General features: G+C 37.6%; 1 protein-coding gene across 1 annotated transcript in view; it reads left to right on the forward strand.

The window, feature by feature from the left end:
• Window positions 1–10,407, forward strand: part of TBX20 (T-box 20) — a 54,044-nt gene extending 43,637 nt beyond the window's left edge. Inside the window, exons 7-8 of the mRNA XM_008061277.1 lie at window positions 8,156–8,268; window positions 10,067–10,407. Coding sequence (XP_008059468.1) covers window positions 8,156–8,268; window positions 10,067–10,407 — 454 coding nt within the window. The remainder of the gene's footprint in view (window positions 1–8,155; window positions 8,269–10,066) is intronic.
• Window positions 10,408–11,091: the final 684 nt, after the last annotated feature.

Here is an 11,091-nt window from a genome sequence, read left to right on the forward strand (position 1 = left end):
GATTTATTGTAGAGATGAGGTCTCGCTGCCCAGCGGGTCTCGAACCCGCAGGCTCAGGCAGTCCACTCACCTCAGCCTCCCAAAAGCGTGGGATTACAGGCTGAGCCACCGAGCCTGGCTTCAAATTAAAATTTAATGATTTATCATACCTCTCTAATTGTATTACCTAAAATTTTATTTATTAAGTATTTTGCGGAAACTACAAATATTGATATATTGTCTTCCTGCAATTTATACCATATCTTCATAAATCTTTAGAAAAATGCCGTGACAAAGAGTTATTTACAAAGACCTAGTAAGACATGATGTAAACATGAGCAAAAAAGATGAACAAGAACAACTTTAAATCTTTCATTTCCTGTAAGTTAGATTTGACTTTAATGGATTTGCCATCTTCTCCTTGAACTCAGTTTTGTCAGGTCTATATTTAAGAGAGAAAATGAAAATATAAATTGAAAAACATTTAATTTTTATTTAATCTTTTTATCTGACATGTGTAAGTAGGAAGGTCTAAATGAAGCATGGCAAGTTGTAGGGACTGGAAGTTTCAATTTCTTCTAAAATGATTATATAACCAACTTTTGGAACACACGATCTTGATAATCAACAATAACAATAAAGATAATTTAATTTTGTTATCCATAAATATTTATTAAGAATCGATGTGCCAGGTACCAATTAAACTCTCTATGTGTATTAATTCACTTAATCTTAGCAGTGACCTTAAGAGTCATTCATATATGAGGAGAGAGGGAAAGGGAAGCATGTAACAACACAAAGGATAACTGATCCTAAACCAGGGGAAGTGAGGACCAGTTGGAGGCCCAAACTTCACCTGTCCATAGATTACTTATGTACCTAATCCTGACCTGTACCCCATATTGCTATACTAAAGTAAAATTATTGAAATGTTTAAAAAATCAGGCATACTAACATCCTTATTTTACAGATGAGGAAAGGGAGGCATGAAAAAGTGAAATAATTTGCCCATGAGTATACAACTGGCAAATGTGAGCTAGGATTCAAGCTGTGTGGACTCATTCCAGCAAACATGCTCCCAATTGCTTCCCTAGAACAGTGGTCCTCAAATGTGGCCTCCAGGCCAGCAGCATCAGCGGCATCTTGGACATCAACCTTCTTAGGCCACCCCATACCTACCAAATCAGAAACTCTAGGATGGGACTTGACAGTTTGTGATTTGATGAGCCCTCCAGGGGATTCTGATGCACCCTAAAGTCTAAGAACCCCTGCCTGGATAAAGAAAGCATTCTTCTTTGCCTGATTGGCAGCCAGAAGTCTAATAGTGGAGACAGTCATGCAAACACGTAGTTGTTGTCGATCTAGTAAGTGCCGTTTGAGGACTATGTTAGGAACAGTGGTGGCACAAAGGCAGATGTGAAGGGAAGGACAAATTTTGCTTTTTGAGCATTGAGAAATGTGCATGCTAGTTTCAAAGATAGAGGAAGGGCAACCAGTTTCCATACCGGCAGAGTATGCTGGTTTTTCATGTCTAGAGTGTGAATAAATAGTCCAAATGACTTCAAGTGTTCTGAACACTTTGGCAACATAAACATTATAGCCATTCTCTATTTTGCCCACTTTTCTGGCTATGATTGTGCCTCTGATGTGTCTTATTTCTGAAATCGGTTACAGAGTAGTCAGGAAAGATCTTTTAAAAATCACCGAAGGTAAAGATGCACTTTTTGCCTAGAAAAATTATGGGTGTTAAATGTTAGAAAAACTGACCTTTAATAATTGTGCCCACTTTATTTACCTTCTAAATCCAACATTCGTAAGTCTATTAAAACAAGTATCTTACATTGGGATATGATATAACTGATGACTTGGTAATCACAAGCCATGGTACTTGGTACTGTCATTACCTAAATCACTCTACCCATTAGGTGAGTCATCCTCATTTTCCAGGGCACAGCATTTTAGAAATTTTCACAGTGGGCTTCCAGGCTAAATGAATTCTTTGCACTTTTCCTTCTTCTAGAAACAGGGATTAGACATAAAGTAAACAACATGGGCTGGCTACTCTTTGTAACATCTTCGAAGAGATGACCCTGATATGCACCACTGTTTTCAATCACTTAAAAGGCAATAATTCAATTATACCATCCTTTATATAAGAACTGCCATTGCTTTCAATTCACTTCCAGGCTTAACACAAGTAAATCACTTCAATAAAATCCCCCCTTGAGCCCTCTTAGAGACCAGCATAAGAAATGATACCAGTGATCTAGCAAGGACAAAATGAATACAATGTATTTCTTATACAAAAGCAAAATGTTTCACAAGGCAGTGATTCATTGTATTATTTTGTAAATGATTTTTCCTGTGTATGTATGTGAAAGATGTTAAATGGTCTTATATAAGGGCACTTTTAGAGAGGTAGATACAACATACCACTCTCTTCTTTTGAATTCAAGTGCTTACATTTAGCTGTGTATAATGTGGGAAGAGTACAACTTAAGAATACACTATCCAAAATTTATGTCCATTGATTCCCAATTATTTATAACTAAACAAAAATAAAATACTTTCCAGAATATTAAAGCAAATTTCTTCTCATATGAAAATAGCCACTAGACTTTTTCTAAGTTCATTTTAGATATTAACACTATGACACATGGCTTAAACTTAAAGGACATCAGCTTGAATGTATGTTATAGTTGTCATTTTATTAGAGATTGCTTAGCTTATTTGATTTTCCCTTTAATGATTCCAGAAGACATCACTCTCTAATATTGTAGATAAGTCTTTGAGTAAATAACATCAGCTTTTAAGGCTGCTCAAGTTCAACATTATCAGAGAATGTGCATATAAAGATTAAAATATATGGCATTGAGCACAGTGGCTCATGCTTATAATTCCAGCACTTTGGAAGGCCAATGAAGGGAGGATTGCTTGAGCCTAGAAGTTTGAGACCAGCCTAGACAACATAGCGAGACTTCATTTATACAAAAAAACCAAAATATTAACTGGGCGTGATGGTGCGTGCTTGTAGTCCCAGCTACTCGGGAGGCTGAGGCAAAAGGATTGCCTGAACCCAGCAAGTCGAGGTTGTGGTGAGCCATGATTATGCCACCTGGGTGACAGAGTGAGACCCCCCCCCAAAAAAAATTTTGTGTGTGTGTGTGTGTGTGTGTGTGTGTGTGTGGTGGGAGGGGAGGGGGGTTTTAGCAAAGTATTAGGGTCCATGTTATACCAGATAATCCTTTCCATTAACTTTTGCTTTTAATATAGTTACCAGTACCTCTTAGTGAATGACAAAATGTTTTCATTTCAACATATCTCACTCAAGGGATTCAACAAGCCTGTACAGGGATTTTCTAAATAGGTTACACTTTTAAACAAGTGATAACAGATAAAGCTTAACATTTTCTCTGTGATGATACAACTTTATAATAGAACTGCAAGTAACATTGTAGTCAATTTCTCCACTCATTTTAGCATTCAATTGCTGAGAAAAATCCTCTTACTTGGACCACACTATTCTGAACTAGGATTATCCAGACAAGTAGAATAAGTTGGAAAAATATAATGTAAGAAGATAGCATATGTTTACCTACTTTAAATATACTTTTAAAGAGCACTCCTCCCCCATTAGGCAGGAATGTTTTTCTGTCTACTGCTGTCTCCACAATTCCTTGTTCATAGTGATGACTCAATAAATATTTTTTAAAAAATGAATGAATGGCCCTGTGAGGCAGTTACTATGCTCCCCAATTTACAGATAAATAAGAAGTTAAGGAAGTCACAAAGCCAGGGTGTTGGTGGCTTACCTACTCATCTGTCTATTCATGCATTGATGAATGATGTGAAAGGTCAAGACATTTCCAAAATATTGCACCGCTTGACATGCACAAACCATACTGATTAAAAAAAGCAGTATGATCATTGTAATTTTTATCAGTTCTTGATACTGGATTCCTAAAGTACCAGTGTTAGACAAGCAGCTCTTTTCTTTTTATTCATTTTTAGGTTATCATAGTCTCATGATACTTTATAATTTGAAGTTAATTTTGAATGAACAGTATATATATACATACATAAAAATTCAGAAGATAGAGTATTGTGAAAAGTATCCATCACACACCTCTCCTCCATTCCTAAACTCACTTGCTCATTGGAATCACCTGGAGAGCTGTAACAATTACTGAAGCCTGTGTCTCATTTCCAGATGTTGTGATTTAATTAATGTGGAAGTGTGGCCTGGGCTTTGGAATTTTTAGAAGATCTTCTGGAGGGACATTGCTTTGAGTAAAGGTAAAGCAACAAGGGCCAGATGTGCCCTCTTGCCTGAAACAACTAAAATGCATACAAAATATATACAATCGTATTTTTAATTTTAATGACACTGGACAAAGACAATAAGTTCAGAGGGATGGGAAATAAATGAGTTGAGCCCTATGATGGCTCCAGGGTATTGCCTGAGAGATTATTTATGAATCAAGCCTGGGGGATCCCAGAGTTGACTTCCTGCCCAAGAGGCCAAGTGGGTTCCTGACTTTATACAGGGAAGAATTCAAGAATTAGCCAACAAGGTAAAGTGAAAACAATTTCATTGAAAGAAGAGAGGAACAGAAAGAAGGCTACTTTAGGCAGAGCAGCCTTCATAAATCACTGGGGTTTCTGTAGAAAAATGGAACCAGGTTTATTGGAGTAAGAGAGAGCAGGCTATTCCATAGACAGAACATCCTGGGCTGCTCTATAGGAAGAATGCCAGCTGTATATCATTGGGTTTTTATTTTTATGGTTTTTTTTGATTATATGCTAAGCAAGGGGTAAAACATTCATGAGTTTTTTGGGAAAAGGTTGAGGAGTTCCCAGGATCTAGGATTCCTCCCCTTTTGGGGCCATGTAGGGTAATGCCCAGGAGTTGCCATAGTGATTGAAAACTGTCATGACATGGGTGGGAATGTCATTTAGCATGTTCATGCACTATAATTAGCATATAGAGAGCAAAAAGGTAAACAGAGGTTGCTTTTAACAGGATCTTGGTCTTAGCTGCTCTTGTCTGGCTTTGGCTGGTCTTCTCACTGCATTCTATCTTGTTAGTAAAGTCTGAGCTTTGTGACCTCCAATTTGGGAAACTTATCCTACTATATTCCTATCTACCTTAGTCTGTGGCACAGGTAGAGAGAATACAGGCAGAGTCTGGCAGCCTCCCAGAGTTGAAAATTCAGAACTGAGAGTTTGAGACCAAAAAAGTAAGAATTCACAGGACAAGCTATAGGAGAGGTGAGAGCTGTATGGACAAAAAAGTACTTCAAAGATCTACAGAGGATCCCTTTTGAGTATTCATCTGAAATTTGATTAGTGAATACATGTGGGGGTTGGAGGGAGTGTGGGAAATCACACCAGTGTCCAGAATATTAAAAAAAATTTTCAAAACTCTGAGAACAAATGACTTATTTTTCTAAATGAACAAAATATTAACAGATATATAGAAGTAAATAAGCACATAGAAAGATGCTCAACATTATAGTAATTAGGAAAATGCAGTTAAAAGTATGATTGAGACACCAGCACATGTGTATTACAGTAGCCAAAATTAAAAAGATTGACCATATCAAGTGTTGGCAAGAATGCAGAGGAACTGGAACTCTCATACATGACTGGTGGCAATACTAAATAGTATGACATTATTTAGCAGTTGCTTAAAAAATTAACTTATTTGTACACCTACCATACAATTCAGTGGTTTCACTCCTGGAATTTTTCCTAAGATAATAGAAAGTATATGTCCATTAAAAAAAGTATACATAAATCTGTGTGGTGGCTTCATTTGTAGCAGAAAAAAAACTAGAAAGAAGGAAAATACTCATCAACAAGTAAATTAGAAAATTATCACATATCCATACAATATAATGCTACTCAGAACAAGAAAGAATGGAGTATTCATATATGTTCCAACATCAGAAATCTCAAAGTATGCTGAGTGAAAAAAAAAGTCAGATTAAAAATAATACAGAAGATAAGATTCCATTTTAATAGAAGTTTAGAAAATATAAGCTAGTCTGTAAGGACAGAAATTAAAATAGTTTCCTTGGAAAGGTTTATTGGGATGGGACCAAGGAGCATGAGAGCTTGAGGAAACTTTAAGAGAGGTAGATATTTTCATTATCTTGCTTGTGGTGATAGTGTCACTGGTGTATACATATGCCCAAATGAATCAAATTGTGTACCTCAAATATCTATTATTTTTTGTTTGTGACTGATACCTCAGTATAGTTTTTTTTTTTTTTTTTGTAAATATCCCAGGTGGTTCAAATGTGTAGACAAGTTGGAGAATCATTACTTCAAGTTCCTGAGGTCCCTGGCTTCACCCTGCAGAGGCAGTTTCTTGTTCTGGAAACTGGAACATTCTGGAAATATTATATGCATACAGGCATCTATGAAGTACATAGTCCTTGTTTTAAATTCACGAATAGTGGCATACTTTAAACACTGTTTAGTGCTTAACTTTTTTGCTTACTGCACCTTGGAGATTATTCCCTATGAATAAATATGGAATAACCTCATTGTTTTAACAGATATGTATTAATCCTATAGGTCTGGATTTTGCTCGATCCCAATCATCTTGACTATATGTATGAGGTGGTACTTTATGCTTATGTCAAAAACTTTTCGGAGTAAATATGTAACTTGAATAGTTGCCAGAATTAATTTTTGTTTTAGGCATATCCTTAACTCCTCATACACATGCTATATAATATGATGAAATACTTTCATTTATATGGGTATACAAGGTTTATACAAGACCAAATTCAGTATAATTAAATAGTTTTTTCCAGGTAAAATCTGTATATCTATGTAAAATGTGTCAGTATTACATTTGAAAAGTTATGATGACATTTTATTTGCTTTCTTTTCCCCTTAGTATAAAATTTGGTGTTTTATTTGAACTTCCTAAATGAACACAACATTTTAAAATTATCTTATTGTCCTTTGGTGGTTAATTTGGCATTTGTCTTTAGATCACAGTTGTTCCAGAAATGTACACCCTGCAAGCTAATCTGTTATCAGTATGCATTTTGGCAAAGGCATTATTTGGCTAAAACTGTGCTGGCTTTAAAAAAATATAGCAACACTTCAAACTATCCAATACTAAAATAATTCTTATTTTTAATGTTAACTTCACTCTTTGGTTTATAGACTATGCTGCAAGAGGAAGACCATCTACAGAAAATGTACCAATTTATCCAGAGGCCTAAATTCCTTGGACCATTTGTGTTTCCTTCATGCTTTTTTGTAATTTTCAGTTTTAAAGCAACAAAGATCTTAGTGTTCATTCTTCCAACTATCCATATTGTCATATACTCTATGAATTTGTTTGCTTTCTTGGTAAACATCGAGTCTTTTGATAACTAATATTTTGAACTTTTTGCAAACATTTCATCAGATGTTGAATTAGTGCAGTTTGTATTAGCTATTTGTTTTATATTTGGTAGCTGATTAAGTCAGTAAGAAGATTGATTGCAGCTCTTTGTTTTTTGTTTTTTTTTTTGAGTTGGAGTCTCACTCTGTTGCCCAGACTGGAGTGCAGTGGCTCCTTCTGGCCACTGCAGCCTAGACCTGCTGGGCTCCGGCAATACTTCCGCCTCAGCCCTCCAAGTAGCTGGAACTACAGGCGCATGCTACCACCCCTGGCTAATTTTTGATTTATTGTAGAGATGAGGTCTCACCAAGTTGCCCAGGGCAGGTCTCAAACCCATGGGTTCAGGAAATCTACTCACTTCAGCCACCCAAAGCGCAGGATTACAGGCTGAGCCACCGAGCCCGGCGATTGCAGCTCTTTTTAGTAAATTTATTCAGTTATTATTTTTCATATCATTTGATTCCATATTTTGTGGTCAGGTTTCATATCTTCTTGTTCACCTTTGTGCCCCCTCATTCTATAGGATTTCAGGGGATTGTCCTTGTCCAGTTATGTTTGCTTGTGTTTATGCACCCGAGGTCATGTCTCTGAGGGGTCACTCTTCAATAGAATAAATGTACATATTTTGAATGTCACCTTTTTCAGAAGTGGTTGCCTTTTGGCTGAGAAACTGGTTTTACTATCTAGTGACTTATCTTTAAGACCCCTTTCTATCTGAGTCCTTAACTTCTTAGTTAATTTTTGATGTGTTACTCTATAACCTAGGGAAAGTGTGGAGAGTCTGATTCAAAAGCATTCCTATGCCCGCTCACCCATCCGGACCTATGGAGGAGAAGAGGATGTCTTGGGGGATGAGAGTCAGACAACCCCAAATCGAGGTAAGACAGTTTCTGGGTCTGTGGAGCTGCTGGGAGCCAGAGCACTGAAAGGAGAATGGGGGCAGGTAGTTGATGCGACATCTAGTCCTCATTGTACATATTGCCCGGAAAGGATTTCAGGAGCTTTTTCAGAAAGGGACAGCTTCTGACACTTATTCTTAGACATTTCATTATTTTACCTTTAAGTAACAAGTGATTATGCTGTCTAAAGATTTCTTGCGGTTTGGTTTTTCAGTTAAAGGGCATGGAGCCTTTGAGTAAGGGATCAGGAATTCCTTGTCTGTGATTTACTATCAGAGCTATTGAACTTTTCAGACAGTCCCTTATCCTGTCTGGACCTCAGTTTTGTAATTTGAAAACTAAGGAATATATCTTTTCCATCTGTCTCAGGAATAATTTATTAGGATCAAACACCAAAATGGAAAACACTTTTAAAAGAGGGTTGTCCTAGAGAAGGACATTATGTAGAGGCAGTGGCCCCAATGGTGAGAGCAGGAACTGAACAAAGTTTCTCTGATGCAAAGGCTCAGGGAACAGTCCCCTGCATCTGGGAAAGATATCCAGAGAAGGGAGGCGAGAGGTGCTCCATCCTGGGAACAGAAATATTTGTGTGGAGAGGGAGCCTTCTGTCATTGTTTATGTCCATAATGTGAAATAACATAATCAGTGAAAACATAGGGCATTTCTTATAACTCAATTCGAGAGAGCTGTTCACTAGTAATTACCATTGGCCCTTGACCATCGTGGGAGCTAGGGGCACCAACCCCTGTGCCTTCCAAAACCCACATAAAACTTTTGATTCCTCTAAAACTTAACCACTAATAGCTTGCTGTTGACCAGAAACTTTACCTATAACATAGTCAATTAGCACATATTTTGTTTATATGTATATACTACATTGTTATCATTAAGTAAGCTAGAGAAAAGAAAATGTTATTAAGAAAATCTTAAGGAAGAGGAAATATATTTACTATTCATTAAGTGGAAGTGGATCATCATAAAGATCTTCATCCTCATCATCTTCAAGCTGAGTAGGCTGAGAAGGAGGAAAAACAGGAGAGATTGGTCTTGCTGTCTCAGGGATAGCAGAGGTGGAAGAGGTGGAGGAGGTGGAAGGGGAGATGAGGGTGGGCACACTCTGTGTAACTTTTATTGAAAAATATCTGCATGGGGTAAGTGGACTTATACAGTTCAAATCTGGGTTGTTCAAGGGTCAACTATAAATAAAAAATTCAATGCAACTCTTGTCTAAACTTTTAGATGCTGTGATATAAGAAAACATACTCTTGTAGGTTCTCACAATGGTTTTGGAAAACAGGCAGCTTCGTAGAGATTCGTACATCCAGGCTGTCTTATGCTGCTGCAGAGGTTAGGAAAAATATCAGATTTTTGGAACTCCTTTTTTTTTTTTTTTTAAAGCAGGATTTATTGAGAGAACAGAAAAGCTCCCACTGTGGGAGTGGATCCGAAGGGGTTGCTCTGGAACTCCTTTTAAGGGAATTAGGTCAACTACCTAAAGGCAGGGTATTAATGTTTTGGCCATTCTGTGGGAGTATGCAGGCCGTTGAGTGAGTTGTCTTTTTCCATTTAGAAAATTTTCCCTTCCATTCAGGGTGGAAATAATATTTTCTTGTCTAGAAAAGTAGATTTGCCCATGTCAAATCTCATATGTGTTTGTCTTTTTAAATTACAAATCTATTAAATATTTTTGAAAACAAATTTTTCACTACAGATAATTTAATTCTTGATCTGTTCACGGAAATGGTGTTTCCAGTCTGATGAGTGTTTTTCCTTGCAGGGTCGGCCTTTACAACATCTGATAATTTATCTCTCAGCTCCTGGGTATCATCTTCTTCCAGTTTTCCTGGATTTCAGCATCCACAGTCCCTGACTGCTCTTGGCACCAGCACAGCTTCCATAGCAACACCCATTCCTCACCCCATCCAGGGTTCTCTGCCACCATACAGCCGACTGGGGATGCCTCTGACCCCGTCAGCCATTGCTAGCTCCATGCAAGGGAGTGGTCCAACGTTCCCTTCATTCCACATGCCACGGTACCATCATTACTTTCAGCAGGGGCCCTACGCTGCCATCCAAGGACTGCGCCATTCCTCTGCTGTGATGACGCCATTTGTATGACTCTTCTAAAAATGGGAGAAACCAGATCCAGAATATGTGAATGGGTATGGAAAAATAGGACAGGGTTGGGTGGGTAGGTTGTGGGTATTGGAGCAGGGGCTCTCCAGGAGACATGGGACCTATTAAGGAGGAGAGCTGGACTCACAAGAAAACCTACCACTGAGAGGGAATGCATCATGGACCAGGATTTATCTGTAATTGGGGACAGCTCTTGGGTTCAGGAGAGAATCAGTGTAAAGTTCTCGGCCAGCTTGAAAGTTTAATAATACAAGGCAGATGAATCTTAAGGTGCATTGTTCCTAGTGGTTAAAAATGCTGTGTTGATACAGTAATGTATAAAATCAATGCATATAAGGTTTCTTTCTGCTTTCCACAGGTTAAAATAATCTTCAAAGAGGCAATACTATATAGCATACTGACCATGATGACTAACTTAAGCCCATTTCTCCCTGTAGAAAATGGGAGCCAATAGAGAAATATTTGTAGTGCTGTAGCTTAAGCATGTTTAGTTTTACTTTGTGTTAGTTTGCTGGGGAGGGAGCTGAGATAATGCTAATGCATCCTGTTTTGTGGATGAATACATAGTAATGACCTCACAAAGTTCCTTTTGTAATATTGAAGGGTCAGTACCCATCAAGCTTGGTTTTCAGTCTTCTTTCTTCCTAATTTTCTTGCGACTACTTG

This window comes from Carlito syrichta, unplaced genomic scaffold (assembly GCF_000164805.1).
Source record: "Carlito syrichta isolate Samal-C Ts95f unplaced genomic scaffold, Tarsius_syrichta-2.0.1 Scaffold305182, whole genome shotgun sequence".
Lineage (NCBI taxonomy): Eukaryota > Metazoa > Chordata > Mammalia > Primates > Tarsiidae > Carlito > Carlito syrichta.